Source organism: Aulostomus chinensis, chromosome 2 (assembly GCF_037954235.1).
Source record: "Aulostomus chinensis isolate RoL2024-O1b breed Wild chromosome 2, RoL_Achi_v1.0, whole genome shotgun sequence".
NCBI lineage: Eukaryota > Metazoa > Chordata > Actinopteri > Syngnathiformes > Aulostomidae > Aulostomus > Aulostomus chinensis.
The window spans coordinates 17,243,546-17,264,008 of record NC_141321.1 but is presented as its reverse complement, the minus strand read 5'-3'; the positions used below and the strand labels follow the sequence as shown (position 1 = coordinate 17,264,008).

Below are 20,463 nucleotides of genomic sequence, written 5' to 3'. Positions count from 1 at the left end.
GGGGCCACCATTTAAGGCTGTGTGTGTGTGTGTGTGCGCGTGCGTGTTTGCGTGCACGCATCGGGACTGCAGAGGAAGGGCAATATGATCCTTGTAGGACTCAGGGGGCCACACACAAGGTCCTAGAGAGATCTGGCAGTGAAATTCAAGATGACCAGTTGGAGAGTGAAACAGGAGGGTGGGAGGGGTGCTGGCGGGGGGGGCTTGTTTCATTTGTAAATCCTGGATGTTTTTTTTTTTTCCGCTGTTGATGTGTGGCATCTTTTTATGTTTGGTGTCTTGGGACTTTTCTTTGAAACAGGTTAGTGGAATTCTAATCAAGATTACCATGCAGCTCAGCAGTCAACATTTTTTTTCATGAATTTATAGCACATAAAAATCTGCACAAGTAACTATATTTTATTCCTTGTATGAATCACATGGACATTCATGTTTAAAGAATATTTATGAAACACATGATCTCATATTAGCTTTGTTGGGGAAGCAAATCAAGTCTTGTGTGCATATTTTTCATGCTGCTACATGCCTATCTTTCCTTGAAGTTGGTCTGAAAAGTGAGGATCCCTGGGGCTAAAGCTTTTTTCTTTCATTTTTACTGGCACATTCAAAGTCAAACTTATCATAAAGGAAACATGATGTAGACATCATATGGGTTTGAATATTTTCAGTTGACAAAATAAGCTCTTAATTATACTTGTATATCTTAATCATATTTTTTTTTAGTTCACTTGACAAAACTAAGCCCAATTTAAATTAAAGCTGAAACACAAAGAGTTCGGGGGGCATTTTTGCTAAATACTATAATGTCATACATTATAAGATGTGTATTCACTTTGTGTATGTATTAATGTGTATTTTATGAAACAAACGAAAACAAAACTGTATACATTGCACAAGTGCCATGAATATTCCCAATAATGAATCCCTACAGGACAAATTATGAGATTTATATATTTACAAGCACTGTAAACAAAGCATTTTCAACGATTCACTAATTTTTCACAACCTGCACACTGCAGTTTGGATCACTCTATAGAAAAAGCAACTACTTTGATGTTGAATTAATTGTTTAAATCAAATATTTCCTGGTTCCAGCCTCACAGTTTTCAGAACTGTTATCCTCTGTCTCCATTAAAAACACACGTTTGGGGATTTTATGCTGATGTTTGGTCAAAACACTAAATGACATCACCTGGTGATTTCATAATGGGTTGTGTTCCTTGTTTTCAGTTGTTATATGATCAAAAAAATACTTGATTAATCGAAAATAATAATAAGGACCCAAATCAGGAAATGAGTTCAACTGAGACTCAGTGCTTAAGGCACATAAACTCAGAAGAAAGACTGAAAACATTATTGACAGCCTACACCCAGTTACAGTGCTCCATCACACTATACTCCAGTTACAGGAGTCTCATTTTTACTGTAATGTAAATGTTTATAACCACTTGTTGTTGTTGTATTTTTTTGTTTTGTGTACAGTCATTCTGATCTGACTCAAAAAGTTAACTCCAGGCCTTCTTGACTGATGATTTAAATCATGCACTAGAAGGCTTGATGAAATAGTATTAGTAATACTGGTTGTCTTTGAATTAAATTCAAGCATGTGGTTACTGGGAACATCAGTAAAATACCGTTGAAAACAGTTAACAGCTCTTTGCAGTGCGTGGATGCATACTTGTTCATTTACAACCTTTCAAAAGGTAGCAACATCTAAAATTTCACTTTTATAGTTAATACATTTTCTTATTTTGTATTTTTTTCTCCACAGAGACCTGAGCATGAACAACATCACTGAGCTTCCAGCATATGTTTTCAAGAACTTCCCGTATCTGGAAGAGCTGTGAGTAAATGCCCCCTTTTCTCTCGTTAGCCGTGTATTTACTCAGTACAATGTTGACATGAGGGTTGGGCTTTATGATATGCACCTGGGTATTTGAGTTAGTGCTGCAACACATGGGATTGGTACAGACCTTGTCCTTCTTCCTGACTGGAGGAGATAAGCGCTGTATTATTTGAGGTTAAGAACATACCATTCATGAAATCAACAGGGGCAGTTAGAAGAATTGCAGTAAAGCTCAGTTAGAAAGGGGGAGAGCGCCAGTATCTATAGAAGCTATAATCATGTGACATCCTGTGTGGATTTTAGCTTTTAAGGGATTATCAGGGTGACAACAGCACACCTCTGCTCAGGGGCTTTGTTGAGTGGCAAACATCTAATCTTAGCGGGTGTTTGTTAATTCTTTAAATGCTCCTCTGTCTGGTTCAGTGGAAGTCAGAGATAGAATCTGTCTACCTGATATCAGATATCTTGCAGCCCTGAGAATGCAAAATGTCCAGCTAGTGAAGACACTCCAGCAGCTCCAGCTCCACTTGGCCTTTGCAGGCATGTTTTTCAGCTCTGGTGCATCTTTCAGAGGTCGAGCCTTCTACCGCTTCTTTTCCATACACCACTCCACTGCTTTGTCAAAAGGCAATTTACTTTTCATCGTATTGTGCAGAGGAATGCAAGGCAGGAAGGACTAGGGAAAAACAATGGTTTCCATGACAACAAGGCAAAATCTACCTGGTCCCGCCACTTCATTTTTTGTCTTTGGTCATCATCATAATGGTTGGACTGTCATTAGGGTGTCTGTTTTTGAAGAACAGTGATTTGATTGACAAAAAGCCTTAGCTTGTATGTGTGTTTGTTTAACCTCCTCTGGGAACAAATCTGCAGGCTTTTTTCAGTGCACTTCGCTGGATGACTTCTTCACTCAAGGGCTGCAGCAGTGTTACTGAACCAGTACAGGCCTTGAGGGCAGAGAGAGGGGGGAGAAAGAGTTGACAGGGGGAAAAAAAGATCAGGCAGAGAAGAGAGGGCAGGCCATCCTCATCCAGGACAGGAACTGAGACAAGGAGGGAATATTGCCTCCCTCGTTGTCACGCAACTCTGCTCTTTTTCTTTCTTGCCCAAGGCAAAACAAAGCTCAGAAGAGGTGATGATAGGTATGCCCTGTCTCATTTACAGGCTTTTTTTTTCTCAAAAGTTACCTGAAACTGATAATATTCTGCATTATTTTCAACATTGACATCTGGGTTCTGAAGCTTGTGTAGATGGATAGATTGATAGATAGGAGAGGCTGCAAGCTAGTTCTTTGTTCCGAGCTCTGCCTACTAGCCTTAGCTACTTTCCCTGTTTTAGCTTCCTCAAACTGGGCAGCTAAATAGGATGATGGAGTTTAAAGTGTCTGATTAAGTCTATTGATCATTTTTGGTCTGCGTGTTTTACAAATTGCAGGTTTTACATCCTCATTACTCACAGTGAAGAACTTCCACTCTTGACCCTGAATTTCCACCAAGCAAGGTTGCGCTGCATTCCCATCATGTCAGTCCTCCACACAGCGGCAGTCTCCAGCTGCCCACCGGCTTTGCTATCTTGCTCGGATTCTGCTGATTTGGTTGTTGTCTGTTGATTTATGTGTTTCTATCATGTGCAGTAGAGTATGCGTTAATATTGTGTCCTTTTCTGGTCTGTTGTTGTAATCGGGAGTCTGCACATGGTGTTTTATTTTGAACATTAAGCAGATATACTATGCCTTTCTGTTAGGCTCAATGTGGTCTGTGCTGATTGATGTGCCATCTGTCAAAAATAGCCGGCAGAGTGGTGTGGCAGTAAGTGACCTGTTGGGAATCGGAAAGAGGTGATGCTGACTGGCCGATCACCAGTCAGGGATGGTCATGCTGAGAACCGGACGATTCCTGTCCCTCACTGGGCAATCAATTGCAGTATTTCAGTGTGTCATATGAAGAGCAGGACCTGAGCAACTGTGTTCAATCTCCTCCTTTAATGCCCAACCGGTATAAATCAAGAATGATGTGCTTTTGTTGAGTTTCCACCCTTTTGTAAACAACAGATCTACTGGTTAGTTTGGCTGCCACAGTCTCGCTCCAAGCATGTGCATGTTACATGGAGTACCATGGCTCAGAGGAAGAGTGGCTGCCCAGTAATACCCCTTTCACACTGAAAAACGTGTGTCAAAGCGGGTTTTTGTTACCCGCGTTTGCTCGGCATTAGGGCGCATTCAAGCTTCAGTAGACGCGGGTCTGAGCTCATGCTGTGAGGGCTGTGTGCCTGTGTCTTTCTCTCTCATACATCATCATGCTGACAATGTCATCATTACACAAAAAAGTGCGCCGTGTCTCAAAATGCCGGTGATGTTCCCATAAATCACCATGTCCCTTACGGTTCCAGAAATCTGGCGCTGGATCTCCTCTTCGCTGCGGATGATGAGCAGCTCGTGGACTTTGTGATCTTGCCAGTGTGCTGCCATGATCGATAAAAAAGATGTGGAGATCACGATACAAGTTGTTTATAAACACAGTCGCGCTTGCGCAGTTCACGTTAGCATTCCCCAAGTGGTGGGAGTTCCCAAGCATAGATTAATTCACGTAAGATCATACACATGTAAATTGTTAGAAAAAAGGTGTGAAGTAGAGTCTCAGAGACCTCAACAGGAAGACTGATCTTATGGCAGAGGCCAAAACTTTATTGAGAGATGAGTGAGCAGCTCTCACAGCCAAGCCCAGCCCAATTTTTTATTTATTTATTTATTTTTTTCCGGAGCTTCCACAATGACAGCCTGATAGGCGGCACAGTGACAAAATCAGATTGCGACAGGAAGGTCGTGTGAAACCTGAGACAACGCGGGTTGCCTTTTTCACACTGCAAGCGAGCTGAGCAGAGCCGAGGTGAGCCGCTAAACACCCAGGTCACTCGGAGGGTTGGTTGACGCGTTTCGAAATGCCGAGTCGACCCTTTCAGAGTGCCCAAACACCCGTGTTCACCCGTGTTTTTTGTGCAGTGTGAAAGGGGCTTAAGTGAAGTGTTCGATCCTCATTTCCTCATACTGGACCCCGTCACAGTGTCCTTGAGAAAGATACTGAATCCTTAATCGTTGTTGATGAGTAGGTTGGCACCTCGCATGGTAGCGTCCTCCATCAGTGTCTGAGTGTTAATGAGGCAATGTTGTACAGCATTTTGAGTCCTGCTAAGGTAAAAGGGCCTTGTATTAATACAATCCATGTACCGTTTGGGCATTTCCATGGGGTAGAGTTTGGATCAGGCCAGGGTTTTCTGTCTGAACTGGGCAACGAGATTGTTTGAGGCAGTATCCCTAGTAGAGAGAAAGAAGTCTGTGATCAGACATCTTTGTTGCTTTGCTCTTCTGAGTACGAATTGAAAATCTCTGACTTTTCAGATACTCAGGCTTTCTAGCATCAGGAGAGGGTAGTGACCCCAACCTGGTATTGAACCTTCATCCACAAGATACAAAACATGCACACTGACTGAAATGGCAAACAGCGGGACTTTAGTTGCATCACACCAAAATCACACAGAGACACATTAGAGATTCTTAGCATAGTGATTTTTAGTTTATTGTCATTATTTCATGATTATATTGTTACAAAGATTTAGAGAGAAAAACAAACAAACCACATTTGTGGGTATTGTTTTGTGACTCTCTGTTTGCCATAAAATAATTGGTGTTATTAATGTATAAAGTATGCAACAGCCAGTGACAGTACAAAGTTCCTCTTCTTATTTCTTTAACACCTGCTATGTTAATGCTCAAAGAAGGTTTATCATTACAGATACATATACTACTGTGGTACAAAAAGGTGAGTGTTTTACACGAGGGGCCATGTTGGAAATCTGTGTTTGGGTTTTGCTGCCTTCGTTCATTGTGGGATTGGTGTTGCATTAGAGGGAGAGGATTTAGCGTCTCCTCAATGGCATTTATCACATTCTTTGTTCTCATCGAAGCCTGAGGGGACATGTGCTGAATTAGCTGAAAGATGGAGGAGAAGCACTTTATGTTGTGAAACCTGAATGATTTGTCTAACCTTGTTTGCACGAGGCGTTTAGCCGCTTATGACAGTGTCTGCAAGTTCTGGGCTGTTAAAGTTCTTAAGAAGTAAAGCTTCACAGAATTACCCATATTGGCCATTATCTCTTAGAAACTAACAAGAATGGATCAACAGCTACAAATGATTTGTCATGTTTTATATTTATTTTATTTGTTGTCATAATCATAACTTCATATTATGTTCTTTGAAAACTAAGTTCAATTTAAAAAACCCAAGCTGGATGAGTGCTCAGAAAATTAAAATCTAAATTTCTAATATGCCATGACAACTGGGCAAAGTCCAAGCTACTGTGTACCCTTTGAAGACTTTGTTTATCTTTGTAAAGCTAAATCTAATTTCAAAAAGCTGCCTTAAGACCTTCAATGGACAAATTGTGAGTCAGAGGGAACAAAAATGATTGCAGTATTCGGTTGAGTTGTGGAATTTAGCTTTTGACAGTTACTCATTGGATTTGTCTTGAAGCCCAGTCAAGCTGGTTTGACATTGTTAGCATAAAACTGGTGAGCATTCCTGTCCATTTCTGACAGTTCTGGTGAACCTCAACAATTCAACCAGTAAAAATGAGCATTTAATTTGAGCAGTTGGCAGTAGTGCTTGATGATCAGCAATATTGACTTACAAGGCTTGACTGCTTGGGTGCATCAGTACAAAATAAAACGCTCTTTTCTTTGAAAAAACGAAATGAAAATACAAACATAAAATTTCAGTTAAAAAGTGCTTTGTTGTTGTAAACAATGAGGACAACTACATTCTTGAATGAAAAGGAAAACAAATATTCAACAATCCTCAGGGCTGCAGTCCAATCTAGTTCTAGCATGTCTGACCTCAGCGAACTTTAACATTTAGCCTTCAACGCGTGCTAATCCTTCTATCATGCTAGCAGTGCTCGCCGCAGTGTACGGGGTTGTGTACCCACATAGTTTGCACATGGTTTTTGTTTTATCCACCACCGTCTCACCGTTGCCTGGTCTTTTACAGCCAGTATAAGTCCACACAACCGATTTGTTTGATGAAGGAGCGTCCGCTACTTGTTCGACCTCATCTTCCTACATTTTGAAACAGTTGTTTCGCAACTTCTTCTTCTTCTCTGGCGTTGCTACAGTGTTATTCTTCTTCTTGTAATATTTGTATACAGTAGGCGAGAGGGTCAAAAATCATCAGTGTTAGTGGTGCGTGTAGCCGCTTCGCATAGTTTTTTTTTTTTAACATTGATATTTTATTTCGTGCGTCTTTGAATTTTATTTCGTCATTTTTTTATTTCGCGAAATTATGTGACGCGAAATTTCGAAACACCCCTAGTGTATACTATTCTTATGTACTTTTTCCAAGTTAATCACTTTAACCAAAAATAAGTTTAAAAAAATTGGCAACATTTTAACTAACTACTGGTTTCAGCTCCTACAGGGTTTTCCGTGAAATGAAAACACTGATCACCATCTACATATTTGCCCTCTCCTGTCAGTTTCTTCAGATCTTCAGAGCAGTTAGTGGAAATTGAGTGGGGTGCTCATAAATAGTACCTAAAAGGGACACAAGCAGACTTACTGTACCAAGATAAATAGACTATGACTGGATCAGTGACCATTTCTGCTCTTAGATGTGCCCCTTGATATCGCCACACTTGCCAAACTTGATGGAAAATTTAGGAACTTTGTAGATGAGCCATGAATAAAAATGTTCTTTAAGAAGTGCTGATAAAAAAAATAGGATTTGAACAAAACATGATAACTGAGCCATGTGTACAAGATGGACTCCTTGGAGTGATTGTTTTTCTCTGTTTCCAAGATAAATTTAATGCTAAACCTCAGTTTAAAGCCATTGTCAGCCTGACATTGCTTTTGGAAAGCTCCGTCACTGAATTAAATGAAATACATATATTTCTTCAAAGAAATAATGATTAAAGCAATTGTAGTCAAATTTGTCTATACAGTTAGAAAATAGCTGTTGAAAAACAACAAAACCTTATATTTTGTTTTCCTGGTCAACTTCTCAGTGATGGAATTCACTTTGTTGTGGCTTATTTATTTGTCAATCAAATTCTCTTTGGGATCTTGCCATGATCTCATGAGCTGATCATATCCATCAAACAGTAGTAATGGTAGAATGGTCAAAATGTCATATTGATGACAAGTGCAGCTGAGTTATATGTAGAAGACAGAGATGAGATCTTAATTTTCACCTCACTGGGACGTGAAGGGCATGTTGCCTTCCAGCACCGTCAGCCGTGATTCTCAGGTTCACGCCCAGCAGCTCTTGTTGCAGAGAATTCACTCTTCTCCAACTCACGTTGCAGAGTGATAAATCTGTTGCTAATCTGTCGCGCCAGATAGTATACTTGGGCTCCGTGTCCAGTCAGCCTGCCCTCATGCTTATTTACACGCCTGTTTCCTATCCACATCCTCTTCCTGGTAGGACAGGGATGTGTGCTCTCACCCTCAAGTTTATGGACAGTTCAAAGATGATCAAAGTTCCAACACCAGACTGTTACAGAGAGAGAAAAAAGGTGGTATTCGTGAAGTATTCATATTGGCTGCAGGTTCTTGACTCTCTTGAGTAGTGATGGTTGGGAAGCTTGAAAGAGACTTCATGAGGGGATATCCAGAGCCAGTTCTAATCTCTTGTGGGTGTCAGACGATGTGGCAACAGGCCGTGACACATGTCTTTGACACCCCGTGTTCAGCTCGATAGCTGGAGCTTGATTTTAGGCTCTGCATGTGAAGAAGCATGATGCATGAGTTGTTTTTTTTTTGTTTTGTTTTTTAATTTTTGTGCCAAAACCTTGATCTCCTGTTGCTACTTCTTTCTTACATGTAAATTCAACTCTGTTTCACCCAGGCGACTTGCCGGGAATGACTTGTCCTTCATCCACCCTGAAGCCCTGTCTGGACTGCATCAGCTCAAAGTCCTGTAAGCTCACACCCATCACCACCACTGTCAGCACACTCATGCAGACACAAACACACACTGTGACTATGCAAAGTTTTCCATACACACGCGGGGGGGCTGGGGGGTACATCTTTCAGCCTGTATTAACATTGCACTGCTGTCAGTTATTGTCACCATGAACATTCAGTTTACACCCTCTTGGAAACAGCTAAATGCACTTTTCCATCCGTGGTCCAACAGCAAAGACTTGCCAACAAGCCTTGTATGAAAATTAGTTCTGCATAAATTCTGCATAATCAGGCAGCACACCCTAATGCGCTGGCATAAAGTCAGACACACTGAGTGACACACAATGTGCTGCACTTGGAGCCAGAAGTACAAAGTCCCATTTTTGGATACAGGACTGAATAGAGGCATTTTCTATTCTTATCAAATAACAAAGTGCGTCAAACACATTGCCACTTGTAACAACACACATTAAAGCAAATTTGACTTTCCCATTGCTCAAACAAACTCTGTTGACATCAGATTCTGGTGGATTTTCCCAAACATCCTTAAAAGCATTCACACTTACGCATGGTTAAAGACGCCCTCCACACATAAAATCCTACAGCACCACCTACGCTTCTCTATAAAGCCCCCTCTCAGTATCTGTGACCCTGAAGCTCAATGAGCTCATGAAACTGAGTCAAGCCTTCGAGTGTCAAAATGCACATCCTTGATTCAAGACAGTGAAGCTTATACATGCAACTGTAGGGACAACAATAAACACCTCTGGTCGCTCTCTACCAGTGTCATGTTTCCATGTCTGTCATTGTTATCTAAATAACGCAATTACGCATAATACGACAAAGAAAAATGTATTATTTGAAAAAAAACCTGAAAATGTGATTTTGCCTTTTATCATCAGGATGCTCCAGAATAATCAACTGAAGACTGTTCCCAGTGCAGCCCTGAAGAACCTTCATTCTCTCCAGTCTCTGTGAGTGATTTTACACACACACACACACACACACACACACACACACACACACACACACACACACACACACACACACACACACACACACCGAGTATTGTCTACTGAAGGCATCTGAATGTCAAGTGGACCTTTCCCTCCTGTATTAGTAGTTAGAGGGAAATATTACCTGCTATTGCTGCAGTTTCCCATCATTTCTGTCTGTTGGATGGTTTTGGTTTCTGCGCTCAGTGCTCAAAGATTCAATATGTATGTTACTTGCTATGTCAGTCAAACAGTATTTTCCAACATTGGAGACTGAGGCTTTTTTGCCAAGAAGAGATGGATTAAAGTAATGTTTAATGCAAATGAAATGACTGAATGATCAAAATCTGTTTCTTTGAGAGAGTGAGAGACCTGGGAACCTGCTGTCTCACAGAATGACATAAAAGAATGATAAGCTATTGATGTTAATGGCAGTTCTTATACAGATCAGTAATATTCATACTGGTGGACAGATCAACATATTTTTAAACATGGCTAAACTGTCATTGTGTGCAAATTACCCTGTCTGCAGCTTAATTTTCTGTCATTACTTGTTTGTTGTCCCTTTGTTCAATTTCATTCAGTTTGTTTTGAATTATTTAAAGTGACAGTGTGACTCCATTTATTCAGATGTTGTGCAGCAGCCTGTGAGAACGGGAAAGGTTTGGTCCATTGCTATTTTGCTGCTTTTGTCTCCAAAATTGAATATTGTGCTCCATGTTTGAATGTTTTAAGATGTGATTATTTAATCATATGGAGAATTTTTATTGACAGCTCTGATACCATGTATCAAGGTTGAGTTCTACCACAGGGGCCTGAGTCCAGTCTGGCCCCTGTGCTGCCTGTAACCCATGCTCTCCCCCCTGCTTTCTGTCTACCACCACTATCAAATAAGACACCGAAAAAATAAGTAAAAATAAAATCCAAAAATTGTACAATTAAATTGATTTTTCCTGGTCAATGGCAGATATACCTGCTGGTATAGAATATGAGGAGTCTTTGAAAACTGAAGTGATACCAAAGGGTATCGAAGGCTAGATAACAGTACTGCCACCATTTTGGATTAAATATAGTACATCAACAGAAACAACACAGTAATGACGTAGAAGTAGAATAACATCAACAGAAAAACAGATAAGACGACTCTGAAGACACTGAAGAGTCAAAAGCGATGCCATTAGCTTTATTGAGAAATTAGCACACATTTGCCATAATGATATTGACATAGTATATTTGTCAGTCCAAAATGATGGAGAGTGCTGTGTGCTAGTGCTGTACCGGAGTCATCATTTACTGTCACTTCTTGTCAGTGTAAGTGCTTTTATTCAGTGTCAGATCACTTCACCTGCACATCAAGTAGCAAATTAAATTCAGTTTTCATTACTATTAAGTTTGCAATACAGTGGATGTGAAGCGCAGTAACTCTTTGTGTTGAGAACCATTGTTGAAATGTCAATTTAGTACTTGAAACATTGTTGATGTCATAGAAGGGTGGCTCCACTCATACACCATACTCCAAGCATGCTGTAGTGTTTGTGAAGCTGGTGTGAATGTAGGTCACTCTTGTTCAGCAGATCAGCCCTCTTTGGTTTTCCAGCAGCTTGTGTGTGTTTACTGGTTGGTACTTTTCATCCCACAGATAATTTCCTGCTGCAATCATGCCCAGTCTTGTTTTCAGTTTCATTGAGACTCTAGCATGTACATGGCTTCATTTGCGCCACCCCTCTCATCTGTGTCCCTTTGACAACAACTAATGGACGAAGCATCCAGCTGGAGGAACGTGCTGAAAATCAAGCCTTCAGCTATTAACACCCCTCCCCTTGTCCCTTGCTTCCCCTCTCCCCTTTTCTGCCTCTTGTCTGTCTTTTTAACAGATGTCTCTTCTCTGTGAGGGTTTTAAGATCTGTAGCTGAAGTAATATGCCCTTGCAGAGCCAAGACTTGGTTTGTATAAAGCCTTAGAGAGCTAAATGTCAATCAAGTCTGTTTTTCTTCCAGCCCAGACACTTGAGGAATTTTGAAGGAGGGCGAGACACTCATTGAGGGAGGATAGCAGAGGAAAACAGTGTTGTGATGGTGAAAGAAAGACATGCGACTGCTACTGTCACTTTCCTTTCAGAACATTTCCTATTTTTACTATTAAAAGGCGAAGCTTCTGATGGGGCTCTCATCAGTTTGTTGGGGTCACTGTTCTCTGGTGCAGAATAACTAATGGGGAGCTGTTAAAGTCATTGACAGTGGATTCCTTGTTAAATCTGCAACCTGGAATGCTTTCTTATAAAATGTGAATTTGTAAAGTATTTACCAGTTAATGTCAGGTTCATATAAAACAGATTTGATCAGTCATGTTCTACCCTGAGTGATCAGTAGAACAATGATGTATGTTATACATTTGAAAATGGGAGAGTTGCTCCTCGTGGAGGGTTTCAGGTATGTCAATATTTCTTGGAAAAGAGCGTAGGAAATACAGAGGTGGACCATTGCAGTGGTGGTAATAATGCAGGCATTGTACTGAACAAGGAGCACAGCCACAGAATAAAGCCCTTCATTTTTGACCAATGAGAGGTTTTTCAAACGTTGGCCTGCGGTCACAAGATGTTGGCAATGACCTGGATTGAGAGGGGCTGCTGACTTAGCTGCTGCCCCTCTTCATTGTGAAATAGTTGAGCTTGTGCAAATGCCACGTGTGTGCCTCTTTCTGGAGGTGTATTAGGCATGTAAACACAAATATTTTGCCATTGATGTAATTCAAATTCCTAAATCTCCCAGGTAGGTAGGAGTATCTGGGATGCTACCAAGAGGTGCGTCATGGATGTTCTTTTCATTGCGTCAGCATCAACTGCCCATTATAACTCCATGAGTTTCTCCTGATTATTTTCCTCTAGTCGCCTGGATGCAAACCACATCACCACAGTTCCAGAGGACAGTTTTGAAGGTCTTCAGCAGCTGCGCCACCTATGGTTGGATGACAACAACCTGACAGAGGTTCCCATTGGTTCTCTGAAACACCAGGCGAACCTACAGGCTCTGACTTTGGCTCTCAACCGCATCTTGTACATACCAGACAACGCCTTTGCAAACCTCACTAGTCTAGTTGTGCTGTAAGTTTTATGAAGCTCCTGATTGTTAATAAGACTGATAAGCCACATCGCAGTTTTGACAAGATGCTACTGTTTAACTTGCAAGGAGCCACAATGTACAACAAAATCAGTGGCTGAATCTGGTGATTTTTTTCAGGAGACTGTTGTATTCCCTGTTTCACATTCTCATGCCTTTGGTCACAAAACACAGTATGAGTAAGCATCCACAACAGTAGCAGTTTGAGTAGTACATTGATACATCATGACATAGTTGAACTAGTGCCAAGAAAGCTTTGCATGCCAATTGAAACAGAGAATTATACTGAATAATTTGGCAGGAATAACCTGCTTGTGTACTTTTTAAAAGCTTAATTAAATAGGCACATGCACTGAGAACATTCTGTTTGACTAAAATGGGGATGGATGGGTTAAAGATGTCATTGAGTGTGTTGGGGCTAATCTCAAGTTGTCATCACACTTGCATAATTATACAGTTACACTGGGACGTGTATGTAGTTATCAACACCAGCGCTTAATGAGCGAGCCAAGACTTCTGTCTTGAGTATTTTCATTAGTTTAGCGCTCAACAACTATCTTGAAAGTTTAAATGAAAAACTCCAACATGCCTGACTGTACAGATCCTTTTATGAGCTACGCAGTCAGATAATATATATTTTTTAATATTTCTTTTTAAATTGGTTAAATAGTTCCAAGTATTTAGTTTTTCACACATCTACAATTATTTTGTCACCGCAAAGTACTTCTACTTGTGTTTTCCAGCTCTGAATGTTTACTCAGTGCCAAAATATCTTCAGTAAAATTTAGTAGCAATATAGAATTTATCTTCAAAGCTTTAAGCTAATAATTCTACAAAATGGATTTCTTCACATGCAAGCACTTAAGCAGCCAGCGGGCTGTGAACTTGCATGCTAAATACACATTGAAATAGCAACATAAAACAATTGGTGTAAAATGCTAGAACCTTTTGGAGCACAAACAGAAATGTGATGACTTAGAATCTGGAGAGATTCTTCCAAGCTGACCTTTTCTTACTGTTGCTTTTATACATTGAAGCACACACACACACAGCATTAGTATAAACATGTGAGGATAAACAGGAAGAAAATACGTAGAATCTATTAGACAAGAAAAGCCCTCTGCATGTACACATACACACCTGACTTACAACTCACCATGCCATTAAAAAGAGGATGGGGAATGTTTTACATAAGCAGGAAGTGGTAATTTGTAATTTAAAATGGTATTTATTATCTTACATTTTTCCATGATTAAAAACCTGACCTAATCTGTTCTTTGTTTAGGCATCTTCATAACAACAGAATTAAGGAGATTGGAGAGAAATGTTTTGCTGGTCTGGTGAATCTAGAGACTCTGTAAGTTTACATTCATACAGTAGTTAATGTGTGTGCGTGCGTGTGTTTGTGTGTCCTAACAACTCCCCCACCCACCTCTGCTCCGGTCCTCCAGACATCATTGTGTTCACTTCCTCCTATAATTGCTCTTGGATAAATAGAGCAAAGTACATGATGCTTATCAAATCTGCCCTCCCACTGTTCACTTCTTCTTGCCACACAGCCATGAAAATCTTTTAGTGACAGCCTGACCTGATGCCAAACACCTACTCTACTACACAATGGACCTTTACAGGAGACCAGTCGAGTTAAAATAATCTTCTACGCTGATGCCAATCTGAAATATTACAGCATAGAAAATATTTAGTTAGGGAATGCAGTCCAATTAACAGTAGTTATGATCATTTTCCTCGTTCTGCACTAGTAAAAGATTATCCACATATGCTCTCTTAACATGATGATTTCTTGCTGATAGTGTCCCATGAGGTTTGCTGCTATCACACAACTATTACTACACAGCAAGTCAAGTCTTATTTTGCTCCAGCGGAACGTCAATGAAATGTCAATATGAGTTTTTTTTAACCCAGAAATACTGATGCTTTGTCCGCAGTGATGGTGTATGAATGAAACTCGTGTATGTGTGTAAACACACTTTTTCTGATTGCTCAGTTGTTGTTTTACATAGAGCATACGAAGTCAGTTATGTATTCAATGTTAAACTGTAGATATTTGTAACAACACTACGTTGGAGGTGAACTCCTCTCTGCTCTTAGAAGTCTTTGTTTAGCTGCTGTGTCTCTGTCTCATTGCAGAGATCTTAACTTCAACAACCTTGTGGTTTTTCCGAAAGCAATAGAGGCCCTGCCCAAACTGAAGGAGCTGTGAGTATATCGTCTGCTTCTGCTTCCTGAGTGAAACATTTTGTGCAGATACGAAGTCTGATATCCTTGAAATCTTCAGTATGCGAATTAGCCTTGTAGAAAAAAAGGTACAAGCTCAGAACTAATAGAATATGAATTGTCAGTCTACAGGTATTGAGGAGTGTGTGTTCATGTGTGAGCTTCTGTTTAAAAGATGTAGCAATAGACCGGAAATGTTTTGGTGGAAACTTGTTCATGGTGGTTGAAGGATAAAGTCATTGAAGTGTGGTTACTGATCTTGATTAAGAGAGAGATGCAGGAAGGTCTATTATTCAATTCGAAGAAAACTAGGATTTTTTAAATGATCTTGGTCAGCTTAATACTGATGATTGTATGAGGCCTACATGGCAGGTAACAGTAACTCTCAGCAGTTCTACTTCTATGCACAGTAGTGCTTTAAAAAGGGCTGCAGGTTGGTTCTCCTGTGAAATCTTCAAATGAAAATTACAGTTAACGAGCAAAAGAAACTCAGGAACACATAACTGTACGAAAACTACTACATCTAACATAGTCTCAGATAAGATTAATATTTCATCACTGTGCATGCTGCACACAATGTGCGTCTTTCGCTGGCTTCTAGAACAAACGCTCGCTCCAGCCAGTCAGCCAGATCCTGGCAGATCAACATCTCTGTGACAAAAGCTCATGAGAAACACAGTCCTCATTCCAGTACCTTCTGCTTTTGGGCAGAGGGGCCGCCAAAATAACACAAAGCTGCTTTAACACTGACAGATTACGTTCTGAGTTTTTTGGTCAAAAATATTTAATTCGTGAACAAACATGCATGTTTTGAATTATTTTGGAAGTCTTTCCATGTCTTGACATAGATGAAAGTTTAAATTTATTTGCACAGTGAAGACTGAGTTATTGGCCTATTGGTCAGAGCTCTCACAGTGTGCTTGATTGAAATTGAGGACTTTGGGGTCTGCACTCTCCAGAATGTCCCTCTGATTGTTTTATGGATTTATTAAAATAAAGTGACTGACAGACAGACATTGATTTGTTTGGTCTTAACAAGGCCTCTTTCCTGAGCCTTGTTCCTAGTCAGAGGAATTATGTGTTGTGTTGTCCTTTGTAACTGACATCTCAGGAATATCTGGAGGGAATTACCTCAATTTGGTCTCAACCCTTGTCGTGGACATGATTACAAATCTCTACTAGGATAAAACGACAAGATCATATTTAACATACGCAAAGGTCAAAGATCAACATCACTTTGAAAATGTCTCTTTTATCACCTTTCAGGTTATGTGTTTGTCAGTGTTGTCTAATGTTACTTCGATAGTAAGATGTTCTAATAAGTCACCTTGTGCTTCTTCCTCAGTGGGTTTCACAGCAATGACATCACTTCCATACCCGAAGGGGCTTTCCATAACAACCCCCTGCTGCGAACCATGTAAGGTCAAACTCCCCCTTTGACCCACAGACAACAGCAAAAGCACACTAGCAGCTCCAAATTGTACAGCTCCCATCATTCATAATAACAATAATAATAATAATAGTAATGATGATGATATACAGAATGTGTTTCCATGTACATGGTCAGCTCATGTGGGGCACGAGTGTGATTTGATTGCCCTGAAGATGGTGCCATTCTTGCACTGAAATTGATTTTGGGTTTAAACTGTGTCCCTCTGCTCTTGCTGCCCTCTCAGACATCTTTATGACAACCCTCTGTCCTTCGTTGGGGCTTCAGCTTTCCAGAATTTGTCTGACCTCCACTCTCTGTAAGTCCCACCATCAGGTTCCTGATAAATCTCTGTTCATTAGCTCTGCTTGGGTTTATTAAGACTTGTACAGCAGTTGTGATGTTTGAAATATTTTAATAAAGCAGCTGAAGTGTGTTTTCGTCATTCTTGTCTTGAGTTTCTCTCTGATCTATATTACCGTGTTCTTACCGTGTTTGTCACAGTATGCTGCGTGGGGCCAGTATGATGCAGGACTTCCCTATCCTCACATGGACTAACAACCTTGAGAGCCTGTGAGTGATCCTAACAGTGTCATTCAATCATCTTAATGCGCCCAAATGGTGACATACTACATTTTGTATTCCAGGACTCTGTCAGGAACCAAGATAACGTCCATCCCCGCTGATCTGTGTGATGATCTCAAGTTACTGCGGGCGCTGTAAGACATTTTTCCTGATGTGCAGAACTTTGACAAATATTTGCACTTTTTTTCAAAGTTAAACATCGACGCACCAGGCAGTAAATTTTTTTTGTATTGCTAATACTTTAAGTATGTGTGGAAGAGGAAATGTGTTGACCTTTTGTCTGTATTCCCTCATTTGAATTTGTCAACTAATTGCTGAAGGTGTGTGTATCCTCCAATCAGAGATCTGTCCTACAATGAGATCCAGGAGATACCCTCCCTCCAGGGCTGCATCCGACTGCAGGAGATGTAAGTGTTGATGTCATTTCAAACAGCATGTTGTACAAAAAAAATGCAACTTTGGGTGTTTTCACATCTACCTTGTTTAGTCCCACTACGGTTCATTTAGGCAGGTTTGAACACAGCAGGCATAATCTGATGCTCACCGTCAACTGACTGAGACTCTCTTTAACTACCAATGTGCACCATAAGTTCTCATCTAGTTTGAGCCTAAACAGCTCCTGTAACCAGTTTTGATTTGTGTTTTTGGACATATTAGAGCATCCACACTTCAGCAGTTTGTGGAGATGAAGAAAGTTGAAGAAGTAACAGAAATATAAACTAGTCATCAACTTAGCAGACAAACTATAGATGTGAAAAACCTTTACATTACTTACTTATCATTATTATTATTATTATTAGTAGTAGTAGTAGTAGTATTTAAAATGTTTAGATTCTTTGTTGTGTTTTCTTGTGTATGATCTGACAGATTCTTGTTTATATTGAACAGAAGCTTTCAGCACAACCATATTCAACAAATACACAGGGACACATTTCACGGTCTTACTGCTCTACGTTTACTGTAAGTCTGTTCAGCCAAACACACAGCAACACACACACACACTCACACATTGATGCTGTAGAATAAATGTTTCATGCCTGGACCCTTCTGGTTTTACACAGAGACCTGAGCAGAAATGAAATCAGAGTTATCCACAGAGACGCTTTCCTCGCCCTCACCGTGCTCACCAACCTGTGAGTTATCACTGTTTATCATCATGAACGGCAAACTCTCCAACTGTCTCACTCACGTGTGTGTGTGTGTGTGTGTTTGTGTGTGTGTGTGTGTGGTTTTCTGCAGAGATCTGAGTTTGAACTCTCTGACGCTGCTTCCAACAACTGGACTGAGCTCCCTCAGTCAGCTGAAACTCTCAGGGAACCCGCAGATGAAAAATGTGCTGCCTGCAAGAAACTTACCAAAACTCAGGTGAGGGAAAAACATTTGATAAAATATGTTGGGAAGAATGCTGATAAATTTAGCACACAGTTGTTGTACTGAGCTAAACAAATGGAAAGCCACATTGAAATATTGTGGAAAAATAGACATTTCATCATTAGAACCATTCATCTGACTTGTGTTAATTTTTATTTTTTTTTTTGCCTTTGAAAGGTTAAGGACATAAATAAAGCTCTTAACGTCCAAAAATTTGATGTGTGTGTTTCACTCTAAATCTTCTTGAACCTTAAGGGAAACTTCAAGGGAGATGATGTGGAAACACAGCAAGTCTCACTGCTTTTTATCAATAGCTGTATTGGAAGACAACCAGAAAGAAATGGTGTTGTTGTTTTTAAATAAAATCGAGTAATACAGAAGCACACAAAAATAACAGACAAAAGTCTCCCTCATGTAACGAGAGTGCCAGATGGCTCTCAGCTGAATCTGTTTGCTGTGCAACTGTAGACGCACTATGGAATCATCCAAATATTGAATAAAATCACAAGGGACAAATATTTATTTACATTTTTCCTTACTCAGTACAAAGACATGGACCATCTGCAGTATTAAAAACATTTTTCTAAATGTGTGTGTTTACAGGTCCATCTCAGTCCCTTACGCCTACCAGTGCTGCGCGTTTGTTGGATGTGACTCAGTGACGAGTTCCTCTGAAGAGAATGACGCGAAGAAATCAGCAGGTGGGAGTGCTACTGTCAAAAACTTAAATTGGAAACAGTCGACATGTTAACAAAACACTTTTTATTTCAGAACCAACCACAATGTTGGTGTTTCAACCTGTATTTTACGATGCTTTGGCTTTGTGATCATGCTCGCCATGATGCTATACTACATAGCCTTGAAGTGAAGAGCATAAAGTGATATATTTAAAGTTGGAAATGGCTCAGGAACATTTTATTCTTATGTTCTTGGCCAGTTGAGTCCTCTTCTCTGATTCTATCGACTAAAAGTAGTAAATAAAATGATGATAACATTTATTTATAACAGACTGAAATGCGCATGGAAAGTAATAGCACTGAAACGATCATGAATCAGAGCCCCAAAAACCTGGATACGTTAAGACTCACTGGGACCAAATTCATGTCAGTTTTCATTGACTGAAACAATTCTGATTTTCTTTGACGAAGATCAGGCTAAAGAGCTCAGACTTTCAACTAAAACTTGATTAAATAAATATAGAATGAGAAGGATGATCACATAAGATGGAAACTAACAAGGACATTTTGGCACAGGACGAAAGCTGGATGAAATTGACTAATGGCTAATCTAATCTAATAGCTGCCTAAAATTAACTAGTTAAATCTTATGATGAGAGCCAGATGCACATTAAGTGTTCTGTTTACAGTACATTTCACCATTATAATGGACTGTGTGTGTGCGTGCACATGTGTGTGTGCTTGCTGTGCGCGCGCGTGCTTGCGGTGCGCGTGTGTAACTGAGTGACAGTGAAGGCCTGGAGGATTATGTTTGGGGGTTTTCTGGTGGGAATCTCATCACATCTGGCATGAGTCATTTTCAATTTGGTGGGGAACTGTCACTGTAATGAAGAATTCATCAGTTGATCATGGCATAGTCTAATGAGATAACATAATTACATTTTTTTTTCAAAGATAATGCCTTTTATTCAGCGCCACATGTCAGAGACAGACATTCATTCGAAGTGTCCCCGTCATACATACGTGTATATTGTGGACTTGACTGTAACACCACTAGTTAGCACTTTGGATTTAACATTTCTTTTTCTTTTATGATGATAATAATGATATAATGTTAAATTGCAGGTGGGGAGGACGGGGAGAGAATCTCTATGATCACACATTGCTCTCCTTCACCAGGTGAGACTTAATTAACCCTTCACAGGGTTTTTCTCTACCTGCCTTTCATCTTTGTGACTAACAACTCTTTTC

At 40.1% G+C, this 20,463-nt stretch overlaps 1 protein-coding gene across 2 annotated transcripts in view; it reads left to right on the top strand.

Annotated features, from left to right (window-relative positions):
* The window catches only part of lgr4 (leucine-rich repeat containing G protein-coupled receptor 4), a 36,535-nt gene that overhangs the window by 11,887 nt on the left and 4,185 nt on the right, over positions 1-20,463 (top strand). For both annotated transcript variants that reach the window (XM_086181546.1, XM_086181547.1), the window contains 16 exons: positions 1,772-1,843; positions 8,746-8,817; positions 9,707-9,778; positions 12,684-12,899; positions 14,201-14,272; positions 15,064-15,132; positions 16,496-16,567; positions 16,827-16,898; positions 17,084-17,152; positions 17,227-17,298; positions 17,506-17,571; positions 18,053-18,124; positions 18,226-18,297; positions 18,404-18,529; positions 19,139-19,236; positions 20,338-20,391. In XM_086181546.1, the coding sequence (XP_086037672.1) occupies positions 1,772-1,843; positions 8,746-8,817; positions 9,707-9,778; positions 12,684-12,899; positions 14,201-14,272; positions 15,064-15,132; positions 16,496-16,567; positions 16,827-16,898; positions 17,084-17,152; positions 17,227-17,298; positions 17,506-17,571; positions 18,053-18,124; positions 18,226-18,297; positions 18,404-18,529; positions 19,139-19,236; positions 20,338-20,391 (1,346 nt within the window). The remainder of the gene's footprint in view (positions 1-1,771; positions 1,844-8,745; positions 8,818-9,706; positions 9,779-12,683; positions 12,900-14,200; positions 14,273-15,063; positions 15,133-16,495; positions 16,568-16,826; positions 16,899-17,083; positions 17,153-17,226; positions 17,299-17,505; positions 17,572-18,052; positions 18,125-18,225; positions 18,298-18,403; positions 18,530-19,138; positions 19,237-20,337; positions 20,392-20,463) is intronic.